The following is a 21,887-nucleotide window of genomic DNA, read 5'->3' on the forward strand; positions in this document are numbered from 1 at the left end:
AGCATCCTGTCTTTCAAGTGTAGAAACTGCTGCTATTGCACTGTCTGTATTAGAAAATGACGATTCTATTAAAACTAAGCTATTAGCACCATTGAGGACATTATGCGATTTTCAGTTAAATCATGGTGCTGTAGTCCACGATAATAAAGTGACTTCGATATCAGAGGGGAAATTTCGAAGAAAAGTTGGCCGACGCACAGAAAAGTTTCTTCGTAAGCTAGGTGTCGAAAAGCCTCCTCTTTGAGGGTCGGTCTGACTAGTTCGTGCCTTAATCTGCTATTAAAAGGTTTTAAATAGGAAACAAAAACGTGTTTACTATAAAGATTCTTCAGAAATGATTAATATTATTCGCAACAAATACATTTCGATTGCTTTAAATGGTTATAATGTTGATGCTTATTTTGGGAAAGAAAGTAGTTTTTCAAGTCACTATATCCAAAGGGTCTTTCTGGAGGTTTTGGATCTTCTTTTGAAATATAAATACTTAAAAGTTTTATAGTCACCCCGAACTTTCACTTTTATTCTTAAAAATTTAGTTTTTTCAGATAGCAGAAGAACTAAAATTTTGTACTTTTTAGCGCATTTGGAATTAAAAGCGTTCTTCAACAAGAATGTTTATGCATTTGTATTTTACTTTTTAAGCTTTGGTAAATATTCTCTGACTGAAAATTAAATCTTTTCATACTTCAGCTTAACGATTCATGGTGTACTTAGAAATGTCACATGTAAAACTTCATGTCAAGACCTCGCCTACCTCTCATACCTATTTGATGCATTACTTGTACATTGAGAAACGTCATATGTGCAAAGGTGTTTAAATTTTCTGAAGATCTGATCTTCTAAACTAAGAGAGTTAAATAAAGCTGTTTAAAATTAGTGGCATACAAGCAATTTTATTGCTGTTGGTCTACAACCGCAATAATGTGCTAGTTTTACTGTTATATGTAGCATTATATGTAGTATTTTTAAAAGTTGTTTTCGTAAATGGTGGTTTTCGTAAAGATTAGCAGGTTATTCGTGTTATTGAGCATGTATAATCATCTCAGGGTTTTTAAAATTAGATTTCTCAATGGGCGAGACAATTACTTTTTCTTATAATCCTCTTGCACCCTCTCTTGTCTGTATGAAATAACCTTTAAAATGCCAAAATCTTGTCTATTTTTCGTGCATGGGGATTGAAGATGGATACTAGATCATCAAGGTCTGATTCGGTGTAAGACAACATGATGCCAGTTTAAGACAAACGTATCTTCACCATATTAAATAAAATCTCTGTTATTGAGGAAGGGGAATTTCAATCCTTAGAACTTTTTCAGGTCAGTGCAAATTTCAAGGTAAAAAAAAAGAACTACCGCTGCAATGAAAGAAAAGCTGAAAGTAGATCCCAAAGATGGTTCATGAGTTCATGCTCGTCATCATCTGGAAGGAGAGCTGATTTTCCTATATACTTGTATTGCTGATCCTCCTGTATACTTGATAGTGCAGTTTTATGCTGAAGTGTAATCTGAACCATACTAAAGGTAACATTCCACATTACGGGTAAATCGTGTTTTAGTTAGCTACAACGCTCAGGTATCAGAATGATAGGTCGTTAGCCACTGAAAAAATTGACCATTGTGTATCAGCTTCAACAGCCTCATCTAGGTCATTGAATATATGTTAAGCAAGAAGTATTTCTGAGCATTCAAATCCTATCTCTCTCCTGTGGTCTATACCACAGTAAATAAGGTTTCTTTTTTGCTACTGGTCAACATGGTGATGGATAGCAGAAGAAAACTTGAGACTACATTTTCAAGCGAGAAAAACTCGGTATCTTACAGCTAAATAATGTTGGTTTTAACTTTTAAGAGCACGGTGGCAGTGTAGATTATCCCTTTAGTTGCAGTGGGTCAGAAATTTGTCAACGTGTTTCTTTTTTTTTACTATCCTTATTTTTGCTTCCTTATAGTTGGCAAGTGTCGGAAATCGAGCAGTTTATATTCTATACTCAACTTCTGATTACTCATACTGATTATTATATGAGAAACTGCCATGTATAATAAGAGTTAATTGTCGCAACTTCAACCTAACGCAATCATAGTCGTACCAGTACTTAATTGCAGTTGGAAGGAACAACTATCCCTTAAAACTATTGAGTCATCTTGAAACTGACTTTGCTGATGAGTTGTCCATTCCGTCAGACGCCGTGAAGCAGCTGTTGGAAGCGCTCTAAATTTTAGGAGAAGAAGTAACAAATGTTGGACTACAGATAAACTGGAATAAAACCAAAATCGTGACCATTGACCTGTCTCGTGCTGTTGACTCTTCAGTTAACCTGGAAAACACCAAGAGTATCGAAGTTGTTCAGAAGTTCACCTAACTGGAATCCATAATTTCGTCAGATGGTTCTTTTCTTTCCAGAAAAGAACCACGTTCCTACCTGCAAGAGCAGCAAAAGCGTCTTTTGCCACCGAAAGACTGAAGCTGTACCTTTGGTGAAAACCAAACATCAGTCACGCAACTAAAGTCTGTTTTTTCAATGCTTTTGTCGGTTGTGTCATGTTCTACAGTGTTTTGGCGTGGCAAACATAAGCATCAACTCTCAAGACCATAAGCACATTCCAGTCAAAGAACTTGAGAAGGATTGAAGGCATGCTATGGTTCGAAGAAAAGTTCCTCCAGATTACTAAGCCGTCTTGATTTTCATTCCGAATGGCTGAAAAACCTACCCTAACTCGGACACTTGCTTCAAATAGCCCTATACCTCGCCTACCTAGAGTCTATGACGCCCACCCTGACAGAACTGGCTGGACGTGCAACACTGTTGGCCGAAGAAATTGTTGTCCGTCATCTGTTTGAGCTCTAGCAACTTGTTCAAAGCCAAAAATCAAGACTTGTTTGAGGACAAGTGTTCATCACGAAGCGAAGTGGATGGAGGAGACAAACTTCATCATCTTTACTGATTAACAGTTGTCAGGACATGATAAGTCAAAGTTTCAAATAGTTTAGCTTTCATTCACAAGTTCAAACTTGTAAATACGAAACGAAATTTGTTATTGGTACAAACGTAACCTAAAAAGTTCTTTTTAGAGAACCTGAAGAACAATGACTAATTTCAAACAGAAAAAAGGAAAATAATAACTATAAAAATTGTTTTTTGCGCATTTCTTCATTTTTTTTTATATTAAATTCAAAATCAAACTCATCATTTTATATTTCTTTATTAAGTAAAGAATGATTTCCATGAAGTATCCAAATATATTGGCCACTTCATGTATTCTAATGGGTGGGCATAAATCTTACACAAAAAACTGTGATAACGATATTTATCCAACTTGAAAACCGCATGAACAGGTTCTAATAAGACATTAAATAATTCCTCAAGAGAGACCAGTTTGCGTTCACTTACTTCTGACCCACAAAGGTCTGTTTTATTTTCATGCACGGTCCGTGGATAACGGATGGAGCAAAAACATAAAAAAGGCTACAACAGAACAGCCGGCACACATGTGTTAAAACGCAAATGACACATATCTGATTCATCGAAATTACTTGCAAGCTTAGATTTGCTGCATATTATCTTATATTTGCTGCATTTTTAAGCAAATGGCGTTTGCAGGGGTCAGGTTTTTTTATCATAAATGATTGGTTCACATTCATTAATTATAAAATTGATTTCTCTTTACATTCTGCCTTCCAAAGTTTTAAACTAGATTATTTGTTACATGCCTTCTAGCGGATGAATTACAAAGCAGGAGTGGATGTCATGCGACGGATTTATCTTGATGTTTCGTGGGAAAACGACGATATTTTTGCGAAAAAATTTAGTCAGCGTGAAAGTATATTAATGCACACAAAAGAATTAGAGGCTAAATCCTAAAAAATAGGCTATCAAATTTAATTATTAAGCTGTGTATATTATGGATTCTCTAGGTGATATTGACCAAGTGAAAACAGGTTTTCGCTCAATAGATTTGACTTTAATAGGAAAAGCTACTTAAAATGGGTCTCAGTATCCTTTTAACCCTTGAAAACCTTGAATGGAGATTGGAGCTGTTATAAAAAGTAAAAAAGAACGGGTAGCTTCAGATGGCAAAGTCACAGTGAAGACACGGCCTAATAAAGAAATTAAATAAAAAAAACTAATTTTTTAAGCTGAAAGTAAGGAGCGACATTAAAACTTAAAACGAACAGAAATTACTCCTTTATAAAAGGGGTTGTCCCCTCCGCAATCCCTCGCTCTTTACGCTAAAGCTTTTAATTGTTTTAAAAAGTAGAATTGTGGCAAAAAGTCAAGCTTTAGCGTAAAGAGCGAGGGATTGCGGAGGGGACAACCCATTTTATATACGGAGTAATTTCTGTTCGTTTTAAGTTTTAATGTCGCTCCTTACTTTCAGCTAAAAAAATTTGTTTTTTTATTTAATTTCTGAACGTTTTTGAATTAATGCATGTTTGGTTTTGGCTCTCCGCACATAGATTATTAAAATGAAATTTGTATACTAATTCTTTTTTTGGCTAAATGGCTTTCTCTTAGTTTTGATCAGACGATTTTGAGAAATAAGGGGTGGAGAAGGAGGTTGCCCTCCAATTTTTCGGTAGCTTAAAAAGGCAACTAGAACTTTTACTTTTTAACGAACGTTTTTATTAGTAAAAAATATACGTAACTTATAAATTAGCAACTTACGTAACAAACTTTCATAATCTTATATTTTTATTATGTATACAAGGGGTTTGTATCCTCGTTAATACCTCGCTCTTTACACTAAATCTTAAGTTTTGTCCAAATTCTTTACGAATGACCCCTGAATCAGAAAGGTCGTAGAATAAATAGTTGAAATTACTAAAAATACTTTAGCATAAAGAGCGAGGTATTTATCTCCTCCTAAATACCTCGCTCTTTATGCTAAAGTAATATTGGAACCCCTCATATGCGTAATAATCTCTGTTCGTTTTAAGTTTCAATGCTACTCCTTCCTTTCATTTGAAAAAACGTTTTCATTTTTATTTTTCATTATTTTCTTATAGTAATGCTAGAAAATCATGCGCCCTTTTCCTTGAATTTTTCTTCCCCCATTACAGGTTCCTCCAAGGAAAGATCCTCCAACATAGCCTCCTCTCCTCAGCCCCACCTCCAAAACAAAATAAAATCCCCCTGAAAACGTCTGTACACTTCCCAATAACAATTGCTATATGTAAACACTGGTCAAAGTTTGTAACTTGCAGCCCCTCCCCCAGGGATTGTAGGGGAGTAAATCATCCCCAAATACATAGTTATTATGGTTTTCGACTATGCTGAACAAAATGGCTATCTCAAAATTTTGATCCGTTGACTTTGGAAAAAAAATGAGCGTGGGAGGGGGCCTAGATGCCCTCCAATTTTTCGGTAACTTAAAAAGGGCACTAGAACTTTTCATTTCTGTTAGAATGAGCCCTCTTGCGACATTCTAGGACCAATTGGTCGATACGATGACCCCTAGGAAAAAGAAAAAAAGCAAATAAACACGCACCCGTGATTTGTCTTCTGGCAAATAATACAAAATTCCACATTTTTGTAGATAGGAGCTTGAAACTTCTACAATATGGTTCTCTGATACGCTGAATCTGATGGTGTGATTTTCGTTAAGATTCTATAACTTTTAGGGGGTGTTTCCCCCTATTTTCTTAAATGAGGCAAATTTTCTCAGGCTCGTAACTTTTGATGGGTAAGACTAAACTGGATGAAACTTATATGTTTAAAATTAGCATTGAAATGCGATTCTTTTGGTGTAGCTATTGATATAAAAATTCAATTTTTTAGAGTTTTAGTTACTATTGAACCGGGTCGCTCCTTACTACAGTTCGTTACCACGAACTGTTTGATAGAATAATTTTGCCAAGCCCGTATTGCCTTTTTTCTGTCACCTTTCTCCTATCTATTTGATAGATATATTTATTTGTATCTATTTTGTATCTTTATTTGTATATTTTTATATCTATTTTGTATATTTATTTGTATCTATTTCTATCTATTTGGTAGATCACCTATTTCCTATCTATTTGGATTATTCTAAAATAGGAATAAATTGTTGGCCTAATTGTTTAATATAAAATTTCATGGCAACCATGATGACATATTCAATAATTTAAAAAGACAAAACGTTTTCCCTGGACGCCTGTTTAGTACTTTGCAGAATACTTTATTTAAATGGTGAAGATAAGGGCTGCAAGACTTTGATTGAAGAGTAAATTGGGCAAACAAATTTTTATAAAGTAGTACTCCTTATACTATCATGAAAAGAGAAATCACCAATGCAACAGAACAAACAAAAAAAAGAGAGAGATAGAAGGAGAAAAGGAAGACTGTTTTCCTAAATTAGTAGTTAATATAGACCAGCACTTGAATGAGGCCTTAACCCTACTCATCCATACAATCACATAGGTCAAACAGCATAGCCATACACAATCAACCATAAAGAATTTCAGCAATGTAAGATTCTATAGATTAAGATTCCTATTTTTTATTGTTATAATAAAAAAATATTTATATTTGAGTTTCAGTAAAGCATAAATGACACTTTATCCTTTAAAAAGCTTAAAGGCAGGGGGGGGGGGTGAGGAAGAGGCAGCATCCAGATGTCTGTTTGTAGGCTAGTAGTTTATGTTTATTCCAAATATCATTGTTGCTTTTCTGACTATGCACCCTATACGGCTGCACCCACCCCCCATTCTTCATGGACCCCGATTTTGTGCTAAACAATATCAAGTCAATTTAGCCTATATACAAGATTCTTTGAGTAACACAGGGACAATGTGAACTATTCCTTTGAATTGTTCATTTCTTTTTTGTATGCTCTTTTCAAATGAATCAATTAATTCACTCACAAATGCCCCCCTTTCCTACCTGATGGTCCCATATATAGCCCAAAGAAGGTAAAATTCTTTTAAAAGTATGACAGTTCATATAAATGACTTAGCAATAAAGTGAACATACCACTTGATGCCTTTTTAGGCCTATGTTCTTTATGAATATAATAACCACTTCTACTGCAAATTCAAATTTTAGCACTTTTTAAGCTCTTGAAAAATGACAAATTTTCAAGTAAAGTACAAGTTATTGCTGATTTTTGACAAATAATACTACATTTTCTCAGCCCCATCTCTTCTTGGTTGTTTTCAAAAAATAATGGGTAAAATTCTACTTAATTGACTTCTTGCTATCTCGAAAAGGATTTAGGTTAGGAAAATGAATTTTTCAGGGATGGGTCTACAGGCTAAAGTATTTCCCAGGAGGGTATTTTAAAGTACCCACCTCCACTCCTTCTCCCTCAAGAGGATGCTGAAATTTGCCTACATGACAGGTCTATACCTATTGAAATTTTGAAAAAAACAATATTTTACCTTAATTTTCAGTTACTGGTTGCTTTTTCTCTGCCTTTAGTTCTGAAAGTGCAATTCCTGTTATTTGAGTAGAATTTTGAGCCATATCAATGTTTTTTTTTAAAAATCTAGGAAATGTATTTCTGTATCTTTAAAACCTTATAAAATAGAATTGAGCAAAGTTAAGAAGCTGAAAACAATTTTGTTGTACTTCAATTAAGCAGAAGATCTATATTGCAAGGTTTCACTTTTATAAGACACATATTTTTAAAGGTCATCAAAGGTCAGGGCCCTCAAGAGAGAGAAGGAGTAGAGGTAGTTGCTCAAAATACCTTCCCTATACATATTTTAGTTTGTAGATTCATCCCTGAAAGTTTCATTTTCCTAACCTAAACCCTTTCTGAGATAGCAAGAAGTCAATTAACTAGAATTTTACCAATGCTACATTTTCTCAGTGCTAATATTATTTATAATAGGGATAATTTATGTTAGGTTAAAAAGTGCTTAGATTTAAATTTGTGGTAGAAGCAATTATTATATTTGTAAAGAACATAAGAAAAAGGCATCAAATGGTATGTTCACTTTATCAGTAAGTCAGTTTTATGAACTGTCTTAAATTTACCAAAATTCTAGTTTAGGAGTTTTTTCCTATATTGAGAGTGGTTAGGCTAGGAAAAATGAGACTTTCAGGGATGGATATACAGCCTGAAGTAGGGCCTATGTTTTGGGAAGGTGTTTTAATATTCCTACATTTACTCTTCCCCCTTTATACAATAAGCACTACATCATATTTTTCACTCACATTTGATCTAATATTAAGGTTTACCTTAATAATTTTCAATTTTTTATATTCTAAAATTGTTTTAAATGCAAAATTTATTAATTAACTTCTTTATTCACAACTTATCAAGTTTAAATGCCAGCTACTTTACCTGTGTGCTAATAAAGTAAAAACCAGTTTGAGGTGTTAACACACAAGTCAGTTCTCATTGACCATCAGTGATATAATTGCTGAAGGACACAGACAAGCTATTAAATTTCAACTATGTCATTGAGGGTTGGTTTCTTCTCTGGTGCATTACTTGAGATAAAAATGTTTCACAGGATGATATTTGCAATAATTACATTATCTTATGTCATTAATGTAAAGCTTCTTTTAACCAAACTAATTCATTTTATATTTATGAAGGAGGGGTGGTGGGTCATTCTGTAGGTAAGGGAAGGGGGGAGATGCCACAAACAGTGCATTTTAATAGTCAAATATCCTAACTCTTAGTGAGCCTTCAGATGAACATAGAATGAGTTTTGGTGAAGGGTAAGGGAAATAGAAATTGATACATAATCACTCTTGATTCCCAAGAATATATTGATCTGAGCCTTCTTATTGGTGCTGGAGGGGGGATACTTGCAACCCTCCCATTTGAACAAGCTTTATCTATTTAGCATTAAATATTACACTTACCAGTAGGAAAGGCAAGGAAGGACATTGTGAGCCTCACCAGGATTTTTTTTTTTGGGGGGGGGGGGAGTTTGCAAGTGCTACCATGAGCTTTGTCTTCAGTGACTTTAAATGATAATATGTTTCTTTTCCTATTTATATACAATGGTTTTTGTAGTTAAACATAATATTACAGTGTATTTAAACATAAGAAAACCCTATTTTAGAGGTTGTAATTGCTTCAGCTTTACAGAAACTCAAAAGTCACAAAGAATTCTATTTATATGAATAGTAATACTCCTCTCTGTCCACTCAAAATTCTGTGGAAAAATATTAATAAGAACTTATTCAACATAATTTTGGCTAAATATTCAAGTTCTGTGTGGGATTCTAATGAATCAAACATTTTAATTCTTATGCGGAAAAACTGGAAAAGTGGGAGGCTAGCAATCAATTTGCAGTTATTGATGTGTATAATTTAACACCAAGAAATCAGGAGCTTTTGAGACTGGTAGCCCATGTCTTACCTTGCTTAGACCTGGGGCTGATCTGAAAAATAGTCAGAAATCAAGTTGAAAAAAAGTGTTTTTTTTATTTTCTAACTTTTATCTTACTGTGCTATGAGAACTCATAGAGAGTTCTCATATCCATTATTTTCAATCTCTTGATGCTTTGGATTTATTTTTAATATTTTTCTTGATCTGTTCAAGATATTCACTATATCTGGTTGCAAAAGAATTTAGGTACCAGTTTTGGATTTCTACTATCTAGAAGGAAACATGTCAAAACAATTTTTACTTCCTAAAATGCACAAAGATTCTGCTCAACTGACTTTTAGACATAAACCACTTTTTTTCCCATAAAGGAATTTCCAATAAGCTGACTCTTTTCTTCAAATTGTTTTAACAGCAAATTAGTAAGACAGTGGTGACAAGTAATAGCAACAAAAGAGTCAGTCTATGGAAAATTCTTTGTAACTTTAATTTTTTTAAAGACAAAAATGGAGATAGTGAACTAAAGTGGTTTATAAGTAGAGAATCTGTTGAGTAGGCTATGATTTTTGTACATATTATGGAGTAAGGATTGTTTTTTATTTTAACTTGTTTCCTTCTGGAGAGTGGAAATCCAAAAAGGAAAATGGGATTAATAGAAACATGCTATATTTTGCAAAGTAGGACTTTTGTTGCTTTACAGTTTTATTTTAGTTTTGTATACACCATAGGGTTATATTAGGTGCAATCAGGTAGGGGGGGGGGGGGGGATGTAGGTTTCATTTTCAGAAAAGCCACTGCAATATTTGGAAGAGCATAAGATAAGGAATCTAATGCCACTACTTGTATTAGTATGTTTCCTTTAGATGTGGTCATGCAGTAGAAGTTTACCAATGAAATTTTCATGAATGTTTCCAGAGCCTAATACTATGTCCCAGCTAGGTTGCCTTTGCTCTCCAAAGGGCAACAACTTTTGGTGTGCTTACACAAATTTGTTTTATAAAGATTAAATTTTAAAAATAAGTCTGCAACACACACAGGTCCCATGGAAAGTGTTCTAAGCTACATAAAATTGATAAATCCTGATTTATAAGGTTTTAAATAATTTAAAAAGTTTTGTTTTTAATTTTGAAAAGAAACCCTGGTGTGACCTAAATCTCTTAAGTCATTGCAGTTGGGTTTTACAAAACTTTGAGTCAAAGAAACGAAAAGCCAAACTGAAATTAAGGAAAAACATTATTTTTTACAGAGTTAAGATGGATCAAAACCCGTCTTTTATACAATTCCCTAAAATTTATAAATAGAGAAGGAGCAGGGATAATGAGGTTGAAAATACATTTACAGAGCATAATTTTGGCTCTAAATGCAGTCCTAGACTTCTATTCTCTTAATACAAGGATTTTCAAATATAGTGAAAAGCCCCTAGTCTAGGTTTTTATGCTTGATCAAAGTCCTATAGCAGATCAAAGAAATAAATCTGAAAATGCTTATTTACTTTCTATCTCTATTTACTTAATCTGTTTATCATAGTAATTTCAATTAATTATATTAATTTAAATAATTAATTTATTCATTTTAACTAATGAAATAATTTAAACTAAAAAATTAAACTAAATTTAAATCAATAATTAATTTAATTGATTAATTATATTAAATTATATTAAACTACAGTTTCCACCCCAAAAATCTTAATTTTTTTTTGTGAATTTGATTGCAAAGGCAAAATCTTAATAAAAAAAAAGAAGAAATATACAATTGGATACCTCATTCAATGATCTTTCTAAATATGACAATCCATTGTTGTCATATTTTTGTCTTATAAAGTGGGCTGGACATAGCTCTAATTGGCTTTTATATAGCTCTGATTTTCTTATCAAAGCAACACTTCCCTCTGGATAGAATTTCGTAGAATTTTCTGTGGATGTTTCCTATTAAATTATAAAGGAACACTAGAAGAATTCGTTACTTCTGGAAGTTTATAGCTAAGATAAGGTTTAGTTTTTGTTTAACTATATCAAATGCGATGGCTGCCAAATTAAGGTTGATGTAGTAAAATACAACAAAATGCATAGCACTTTGAAAAATATACAAATAGACAAGTTTAAATGTAAAGGATGTTGCCTGTCAAAATTATAATCACATCAAGTTACATCTAATAAGATAAAGGAAAAAAATAATCTTGTACAAAATCATGTTTTAATGGAGTGGGGGATCTGTTGTCAGGACAGATCCTACCCCTGAAAACGAATTGAAGAGAAGGGAATAGGCAATTTGATTCTTTTGAGTTTTAGTCGAGACTTGTTCGAGTAGGCTTTACCGCACAGAAAATTCTACTTTAGGGGATATTTTTTTTATTTTTTAAAAAGGGATATTTTAAGAAAATATGTTGGAAAAAGACAAAAAGTAAAGTGCATTAACACCTTTTTGTGTTGAAAATACAAATACTATGCTGTCGGGACAAAGAAATACAAATCATGAGGAAGTTGATGAACCAGCCTCCAATAAAAATTACACTATACTTTTTTGTAACGTATACTGTTTTGTAACGGCTGGTATATTAACTAATAAGGCTGATGATGGTCTGATCAGAGGCTTTGTAAATTTTGGAGATTGGATGGGCCCTCATTTAGAGGTTTACCTTCTACTTAGTTATGTATACCTTATCCTCCTCCCTCTATCACATAGGCAGCCAAGTCAAGCCCCATCAAGCCCTCAGTACTACTTATAATTAAACGAAAGAAATCGGCAAAATTAATATCAGTTTATGTCTCATATACTGTTTTGGTATTATCCATTATTTGTCTTAACCAAATGCATCAATGAAATAGAGTATCTGTTATTAGGCATTGGTACACATAGCTGACCCGAGGCAGCGGAAATGACCCTAAGGACGATGACTTTAGTTTAAGATAAAACAAAAATAAATGATAAAAACAAAGAAAGAAACCGAATAAAAGCCAACAATTAAAGTGGAAATCATAATCTAATTTTATGAATTTGTTTATTTCTGGTCTTTTACAGGCCTCTAGCTTTCATGTTTTAGCTAGAATCTAGACATAGTCGCGTCCAGAACTCTATTTTCCAATCTTTCTAGGTTTTCATGACTCTTTTTTAAATATCCCGAATTAGATGAGAAATATCAGCATAATAATAAAAATCTTGATATTTAGGGTGGAGGTACAAGATCTGCCCACGACCCCACTCCGCCCTGTGGAGGTGCCTGAAAGTAACGAGCATTTATTCATGGTCAAGTCTTTGATAATGTTGTGGGTTATAAAATGTACCCTTTATAAAGTTTCTTCAAAAATGACGGTATTCATTTCGGAGGAAGGAGAGGGAGTGAAAGAGCCCTTTCCAGGTGTTTAAATTTGAATGATTTTTACTTGAGATTGTCAAGCTAAGTCAAACTAAGCTGATGACTAGATGTAGTGCTGCCCAAAGATAAATATTCCATGCTACTGATCAAGAAGGTCAGTTCAAAGCATGACTCTCAGCTGGCTTTTCCAATTCAGATCTAGACTATAAAGTAGGGTTCATCCAGTTTAACTTGTTCTCAGAAATGTTTTCTCATCTTTTGGCAGTTTATAAACATTAAAATTGAATTAATAAACATTTAAGCTAACTTAACAACATACTATACATAATAGACAGAAATTTCATAAACAAGAACAAAGAAGCCACATTTCAGATCCAACGCAAAATATATGTCTTGTCCAGTTTTGTTATGGTGGATCAGTATTTCTGAGCTTTGGCCTCATTTTTACATTGAAAAACGGTTATCTAAATGACCGTAGCTATTTTAATTTAACGTTCTTTTTTTATTTGCTAATTTGTCTGTTCAATTCTTATCTTGTCTTTTTTTCCTGATTCCAGTTTGTTTTTATCTCTTTTGCAAATGTTTTTTTGGCACTCAAATAAACATTATCAGTGCATTCATATCATCAGTTTAAAAGATTAGATTTTATTTTAAGCATAAACAAGAAGTGTTTGGGATCAATCGTCAGTTTAGATAGAACGTAATATGATGTCTGCAGTGAAGTCGTTACTACTTTTGTGCAGTGTTGCCTGGTCGGTTAATCGTGTACGAAACGAACCACTCAGTAATATCCAAGATTTGACTGTTTTTGACTGGATTTTAAAAAATGACAGTGAGTTCTTAAAATCTAAAGTTTAGATTAGCTTCAGGTGACAAGTTTCTAGTGATATTATTGTCAATATTAACTTGATATTTGTATACAAGATTTGTCTGTTAATGAATAGATTTTAAAAACAATTAATTAAATTTTTTTTTTAAACTTAGAGTAAGGAGCAACATTAAAACTTAAAACGAACAGAGATTATTGTGTATATGATGGAGTTACTTCTCCACAACCCCTCGCTCTTTAAGCTAAAACTTTTTAGTGCTTAATAAAGCTTTTTATTGTTCTAATTAGTGTTTCAGGAGTACTTCTGAAAAAATTGAGACAGAATCCAAACTGTAGCGTAAAGAGGGGGGTTTTGTGGAAAAGTAACCCCCTCACATACATAATAATTTCTGTTTGTTTTCAGTTTTAGTGTTGCTCCTTACTTTCAGTTGAAAAACTTGTTTTATAATTGAATTTCTCATCGGTTTTTAAACACTACCTGGAAATCCGGCTACTCCCCACGGAAAAATCCCTCTTCCTCAAGGATTTATTCTCTTGACAGTTCAATCCTGGTGAAAATTTACCCCAGACAATTACCCTTGACATCTCCACGTGTAAAATTGAGACGGAAAAGAGAAAGCAAAACATAAGAAGAATTTCGCATAGAGATTTTGATAAATTACCGAGTGCAGAATTTCCCCTGTAAAATTCACCCCTTGGAAACTTCCCTCCCCACGAAAAATTATCTCCGAGGTAAATACCAACAGCAGAAATCCTCCCTTCCCCCCGAAAAATGTATGCATACCTCCCAGTAACAAATATTACTCGTAAACAATAGGAAGATTTGGTAACTTAAAGACCTATCCCTATCGGCTGTGGGGGAGTCACGGTATTCAAAAAGGCATAGTTATTCGGCCTCTCTACTATGCTAAAAAATTGCTATCTCAAAATGTTGATCGGACGATTTTAAGAAAAAGGAAGTGGGAAGTGGCCTAGTTGCCCTCCAATTTTTTGGTCACTTAAAAACTGCACCAAAACTTTTAATTCCTGTTCGAATGAACCCTTTCACGATATTTAGGATCACTGGGTCAATACGATCACCCCTGGGAAAAACAAAAACAAATAAACACGCTTCCATGATCTTCCTTCTGGCAGAAAATACAAAATTGCACTTTTTCCAGATAGGAGCTTAAAACTTCTGCAATAGGCTTATCCGATATGCTGAATCTGATGGTATGATTTTCATTAAGATTTTATGACTTCTAAGGGGTGTTTCTTCCTTTTTTCTAAAATCAGACCAATTGTCTCAGGCTCGTAACCTTTGATGGGTAAAATTAAACTTATTGAAACTTATATATTTGAAACCAGCATAAAACCCCGATTCTTGTGCTGTATCTAATGATCTCGAAATTCTGTTATTTAGAGTTTCGGTTACTATTGAGCTGGATCGTTCCATACTTCCAGTTCTTTACCACAAACGGTTTAAATATGATGATGTGTTTTTAAGTTTGAAGATTTAGGTTATCTTCAAATGGTTTCTTCTCTAGCTATGTTATTGTCAGTAATAACTTGGCAGTTGTGTTCTATATAGGCTAATATTAGCGGTTACCATGGATTATATTTTCTTGTACATCATCTCTGGACAGGGTTTGAGAGGAAAGACTACTTGAAATGTAGAATAAAATGGCCTAATAATGCTTCTGTTTTGATCCTTCCCCTCCCTAGAAAAACCATCTGATCTGCCTTCTTGAAGGGTGACTTGATGAATTTTGTCTATAATTCTGCTACGGTAGCAACAATTTTATTTTATCCTATTTATTTGTCTTCTACTAACTTCAGTTTTTTGCGAAAAAGTGTCAAGGCCTTAACTTTTGCAAATGCGGACCTCCTACCGGATTGATGAGCATGCTAATACATTTTGCAACGCTGCCTGTAATTCTTACCTTGGGTAAAAAAGGTGGTTTTTGCTTTTGAATGAGCTACAAAGCCTATAGTGTGGGTGGTGAGTGTTTTCTAGTCTATGCTGGGGTAGACGATATGGAGTTTTACTGCTAAGCGGTAAAACTTTTCTTTCTTCGAGTCATGAGTCTGCTTTCGAGCGGAAACTTCTTTTTAAGGCTAATCATCTTTTTTGTTCCCGCTCAATTTTTGAAACAGATCCTAAGAATCTTAATAACGCCACTGCTAGTATCTATTCAATAACAAACCCGTTTATTCCAAACCCTTTGACAAAAATATAATTAGTCTGCATGTTTTTACGTAAAGTTTAATCCAGTGGGAAAAAAAACAAAAGATGTTTATTTAGTAAAAGCACGTTAGATTCTGCGAAGATTAATTTAGATGAACAGGTTATGCAAGAGAAATGTAAAAGAAAATATATCTACTGCTGAGCTGAAAATAGTGTTTTCTTTTGTACATCAAATTAAAGTGTAATCCTATATTTTTTCACGCAGAGATTTTGATTCAATGTGCATTGAGTGCAAATGGTAGAACTTGTACGAAAAATCAAAAAAATCTTTTATTTTCGTGGTGGGAGAAAAACAATTGTCGCTAAATAGAATCTGTAAGCTTTAATTTTTGATGTTTCCTGTAATTAGTATAATAAACATTAAACAATTATACATTAAACATTCAGTTCATTTTTGATAGTTTTTTTCAGTCACCTTGATTTTTTTAGGGATTTTTTTCTTTTTTTGTCAGTATTTTGGAAACTGAAGCATTGTTTCAGACAAAAAGACAAATAGTTTCATTTGTTTCGGGCGAAAACTCCACCATTTTTGACGCCATTTTCGAGGGGCTTTTAGGATATTCTTTTATGTCCATAAATATTTTGTACTTTATTTGTGCGGAAACTAACACACTTTTTGTTTGAAAACTAAGCTTAGCTAGTGATATCTAGCGCACTGAGGATCCTAAATTTTTCGAATAACCCGGTAATGTCAAGCGTAGAGAAACAAAAAAAAATTATTGCAAAGAATTTTATGGCGGAATCGTACCATGCGTGGAACAAGTGTTACAAGTGTGGTAGAAATGGGCCAAGTGTGCCAAGAGTAGCATAACTGTACCAAGCATGGCGGAACTGCACCAAGAGCGGCAAAACTGTTCGGCACACGTGGGGTTCCAATATGTCAAGCAGGTGGTGAAAAGTGGGCACCCCTCGTGGAATAGTAACGGTACAAGTTCAGCCACTTCAACGAAGAATTTAATATGAGTTTCATTTAGCCAATCAACTGCACTATTTAAGATATAAATATTAATAAAATGAAAGCTATTTTCCTTATAATAAAATTAGGGCATTAACATTATTTTGTGTTTGGGCGAGATGCACAAGATTTGTGAAAGAGACTTAATGATGCTTTAATTAAATACCAAAATTGAACGAATTGTACAAAAAACGTAAGAATTGTAGAACAAACTATAAAAATCAAAATATTAATCTCAAGTAACATAAAAGAAATTTATGAAAAACTAAGATTTTTTGTATTAAATGTATTTAATATACTTCAGGCCAGATAAGAAACTTCATTATTTTTGCACATTGACGAAGAATGAGATAGAAATTTATGGAGGAAAAAAAGAATTTCCCTTACCAACATTTTTTAACACATTTTTTTTATCAAACACGAAGATTCATCTATTCCAAATCAGACCAAATTATCTCTTCAAAATCACTGTTTTCATGCATAGAGTTCCAGGTAAATTCTCTGTTTTCTCCCGATCCCTTCTGTGATTTTTTTTCTTGCTGTTCACTACAACTAGACTCAATCTTCTTATTTTTCCTCTTTTTATTTCTTGAGACAAGCTTGAGTCCTTTGGTTGGTGGGCTGTTGTACATTTTACAGACACAGGCTCTCTGATTTCCATATTCCTTGCAACCCTTGAGTCTAAAAATTTCAGGAGGTAAGGATTCATTCCATAAGGCTTCAAGCTTCGGAAATATTTTTTCCAGTATTCTTTCGATCGGTGAACTGTTATTATTTTCCAATCGTCAATAGTTAAGTGGCATATCATCTTATCCAGTATCTCCAGTTGGCCATGTATCTGGGCGAAATACCTGTGATTTTCTTATTGCTGAAGACCTTCACTGGATGATTCAAGAAAAAGTCCTTTAACTAAATTCTTTGACTGAGCCACATCAAAAATGGTTTTAAACTCTGGTATATTATGCACAGTTTTTATCTCTATAGGTTTGCCATTAAGGAGCAATCCTTCTACAGATACAGCAAGATACTGATGCTGTGGATGCACACTGAGTTCTATTTTATCTCCCTTTATGACTTTTAAGTTGGATTTGTTGTCATTTGCTTCTAGTGCCACTAATTCTAAATCTAAGCCCTTTTTCATTAGGGCAGAGCAGAATCTAGGTCCCAACTTTTGAATTTGCTTAACAATTGGACAACTGTGATGCTATTCTTTCTGGTTGCAACTATGTGGAAGTAACTACTAGTTATTCTAGTTATTCTATCACCCACTCGTAAGTTAAAAATACCTCATTTTTTCTAATTTTTCTGAATTAACACCCCCCCCCCCCCAACTCCCCTAAAGAGAGTGGATCCATTCCAATTATTTCAATCACGTATCTAGAACTTGTGCTTATTCTTCCCATCAAGTTTCATGCTGATCTCTCCACTCTGTGTTTTCCAAGATTTCCCGTTTGTAAGATTTCTGTTTCCCCCCTCAAACCTCCTATGTCCCCGGATCCGATTCAAAATGAAAGTGAGCCATGTGAGACATAATATCTTTCTGTATATCAAGTTTCATTAAGCTCTGATCAACCGTTCGAAGTTACAAATCCCTCATGAATTCTAATTTTTCTCAATTACCCCCACCACCTAACTCCCCCAAAGAGAGTGAATTAGGTCCGGTTGTATCAGTCAACTATCTTTGACTTGTGATTATTCTTCCCACCAAGTTTCATCCTGATCTCTGCACTCTTAAGCGTTTTCCAAGATTTCCGGTTCTCCCTCCCCCAACTTTCCCCAATAACACTGGATCCGGTAGAGAATTAAAATAAGAGATCTGAGTTACGACGTCCTTCTAAATATGAAATTTCATTAACATCTGATTACTCCTTCGTAAGTTAAAAATACCTAATTTTTTCTAACTTTTCAGAATCAACCCCTCCCCAGCTCCCCCAATGAGAGAAGATCCGTTCCAGTTATGTCAATCACATATTTAAGACTTGTGCTTATTTTTACCACCAATTTTCATCCCAATCCCTCCACTCTAAGCGTTTCCTAAGATTTTAGGTTTCCCCCTCCACCGACCCACCCCCAGTGTCATCGGATCCGGTCGGGATTTAAAATAATAGCTCTGAGACACGATATCCTTCTAAATATCAAATTTCATTAAGATCCGATCACCCGTTCGTAAGTTAAAAATACCTCATTTTTTCTGTTTTTTTTTTCCGAATTAACCGTTGGTACCAAGTGCCATAAAAAATAAAAAGAACCATTAATTTTTTTATGTTATCAGCCTTTTATAAAAGGTTTTCCCTATCTGAAATGAAATCCCACATCCAGCACCCCTTCCCTCCAAAAAAATTCTCATCTGTTTAATATCTCTTAGACGAAAAGTTAATGTCCTTCCAAATCATGAACATGCAGAACTTGCAACCCATCGGAAGCAATTTCACAAGCTTTTGGAAAAGAGAGCTTGAAGCTTGTGTATCTAATTTTCAATTACCGGTATTTTAAACTCAGCCACCTTTTGTTGATAGTTTTCTTTCTCATAGCTCAAATGTCTTGTTAACAAGTTCACAGTTTGAACCGAGCCTTGCGGAAAAAGAATCCCGTCTTTTTTCTATTGGCTGATGAACAACGCACATTAAGCCGTAATCAGAAATTTGCTGCAATGGTTGTAGATTATAAGATCTACACATAATCCAAAATTCTACCCTCTGGAGCCAACTTCATACCTTCTAGCAAGAAAAATGTTGAAAATTAAAAATAATTTTTTGCACCATTAAAAATAAAAATATAACAATTCTGCAACCAACATTTTTTTTAAATACTGGCAAGATGAACTAAAAAAAATCTACTGTCATTTCCCATCCACTAAATTTTTATTCAAAAAACTAAAATAACTTGATTTCTTTTTTTTACACAGTATGTAAAGCATATACAGAAAAATTGAAACCAATATTTTTTTCCTTTTTAACTCGGGAGTCATCAAAAAAAAAAAAAAAAATCTGCTCAAAATCACCTACATCGCAGAAGTTATTCATGATTTTCTATCATAGGAAAAATTGCATTGGACACAAATTAAGATGATTAGCCTTAAGATAGGAAACAAGCAGTTACCATTTTCACATTGAAATGAGACTAAAATCAAAAACTGACCAAGACAAGTGCCGGTTTCCTGGCCTCATCCCAACATCTTTTCTTCGAATAATAAATATAAAGTGCTGAGATCTAAAGAAGGAGCATTTTACTATAGGTCCAAAAGTGTTTCAATTTTTACAAACCATTATGTTTGTGATTTTCTTTGCATTTGTTACTTTGTTCTTTGAACTTAGCATTGAGGTAGAGAGAGAGAGAGAGAGAGAGAGAGAGAGACAGAGAGACAGAGAGAGAGAGAGAGAGATCGGTATATTTAAAAACTATCGTAGCATAGAGCTAAATTCAGTTTTTTCACAAAAATCATACATTTAAACGAAAATCACACACTACAACTCAACATTAAAAACTGATGTGAAAAAAGGCACAAATGAGTTTGCGTATCGATTGGTTCGTACTTTAGGGGGTACAAGTTTATTTCGTAATCGAGTTCGGCTATTGGGAGGGGCTGGTTCGGGTAGTAAAGATCGGTGGCTCTTATTGGGTAGGATGAATTTTCCAAATTGGTGAATAAGGTGTTCCAGCCGGACTTTAAGTGGAGATAAATTTAATTTAGCGAGGGCTTTATCGTAGGGTATGCCATGGTCTCTGAGTATAATCCTTGTTGCTCTTTTCTGGACGCACTCTATGTCGCGTAATAGGTACGCTGTGCGGATAGCAGATGGACCCCACACCGGGCACGCGTACTCGAGCAACGGGCGAACATAACATAAGTAGGCATGGAGAAGGCTTTTAGTATCACACCCAAAACGCCTCATTTTGGTAAGTGTCTGAAGGCTTGCATTAGCCTTGTGGACGGTTAAAGTAATATGGGCACTGAAACTACAGTCACTAGTGAAAGTTACTCCTAAGATTTTTATTTCGCTCACAATGGGGAAAGGGACTAGAGGCATGTCTATATTCCGCTTCAGAGGGTTGAAACGAATTATCTTCGACTTGGCTACGTTAATGGTAAGATCATGACTTGAGCATTCGGTCTTTAGCTGATCAAATAACTGGTCTGAAAACTGCTTTGTTATGATAGTGTTTTCGACCAGGTAAGCGAGCACTATGGACAGATCATCTACAAACTTGTAAAGGTCGTCGTGATGGTTAAGCAGGGAATTAATTACAGCCAGGAAAATTATTCCAGCTACCTTCGTGCCTTGTGGGGCCCCGCAAGAAGTATCTGACCATGATGAATCCGAATCGTTTTCGTGGAGTGCAAAGACTTTGTTTTCGGCCAGTTAAGAAGTCAAGTAGAAGGCCAAGGGTGCATCGTTTGTCCCCCATTTCCTGGAGATTCATGCCTGCCGTCCGGTGGCGGATTAGGTCAAAGGCCTTTCGGAAATCCACTGCGCAAATGTCGACGAAACAGCTACCTTTTTCAAGCCATTGGAGGACGCAGTCAAACATCCGTACTAGGTAGATTGTAGTACTACACTTGGGGAGTCCACCGTACTGGAATTTATCAATACGCCCATGAATTGTTTCAGAAGAAACTTGAGTATAAAGGCCTCAGTTACTTTCGCCAAACAAGGTGTAAGTGAGATCGGGCGGAGATCGTCGCATGCACTAGGGGCGCGCTTTTTTGGTATAATTCTAATATAGGCCCTCTTCCACTGTGACGGGAAAAAGCCAGAAGCAAAACACTCGTTAATGATGCTGGACAGTGGTAATGCTATGAAGGCTGCATATTCACGTAACAGTTTGGCAGGTAATTCACCAGGGTATGAAGATGTATTCGGTTTGATCTTCCGTAATTCCGTGTAAAAATCAAACTCACTGACTATTATGTTGTTCTCAGGCTCACATTTTTCAAGTATGGTGGACTTTTCATGAGCCGTAATAGTTGGATAGGTAGTACAGATCTTGGTGAAGAATTCAATCACTTCTTCTGCACTGATTAAGGACCCGCCATCATTGCTGATCTTTAAACTGCTGTCAAAAGCTTGGCCGGCCACCTTTTTCACAGCGTTGTGCCACTTTTTGGGGTCTGAAGTAAGTGATTGGGAGGGCATGGTTTCACGACCAGACCGAGCTTTGGCTTTCTTTACCAAAGAGACTATTTGATTTCGCAATTTCTTACCATTGATTATATCACCACGGGAGTAGAGGCGAGACCTCTCTTTTATTAGTGATTTAGTAGCTGGAGATATCCATGGTTTGTCGTATTCACTAG

The 21,887-nt window shown here is 34.7% G+C and overlaps 2 protein-coding genes across 2 annotated transcripts in view; both read left to right on the forward strand.

Annotated features, from left to right (window-relative positions):
• Positions 1-610, forward strand: part of LOC136026943 (tRNA-uridine aminocarboxypropyltransferase 2-like) — a gene marked incomplete in the record, with an annotated part of 42,715 nt that extends 42,105 nt beyond the window's left edge. Inside the window, 1 exon segment of the mRNA XM_065703803.1 lies at positions 1-610. Within this exon segment, the coding sequence (XP_065559875.1) occupies positions 1-244 (244 nt within the window).
• A 5,817-nt stretch (positions 611-6,427) lies between these two features.
• Positions 6,428-21,887, forward strand: part of LOC136026829 (beta-mannosidase-like) — a 95,669-nt gene continuing 80,209 nt past the window's right edge. The window contains exons 1-2 of the mRNA XM_065703531.1: positions 6,428-6,445; positions 13,236-13,412. Of these exons, the coding sequence (XP_065559603.1) occupies positions 13,286-13,412 (127 nt within the window). The 5' untranslated portion in view covers positions 6,428-6,445; positions 13,236-13,285. The remainder of the gene's footprint in view (positions 6,446-13,235; positions 13,413-21,887) is intronic.

Source organism: Artemia franciscana, chromosome 5 (assembly GCF_032884065.1).
Source record: "Artemia franciscana chromosome 5, ASM3288406v1, whole genome shotgun sequence".
Taxonomy (NCBI): Eukaryota; Metazoa; Arthropoda; class Branchiopoda; order Anostraca; family Artemiidae; genus Artemia; species Artemia franciscana.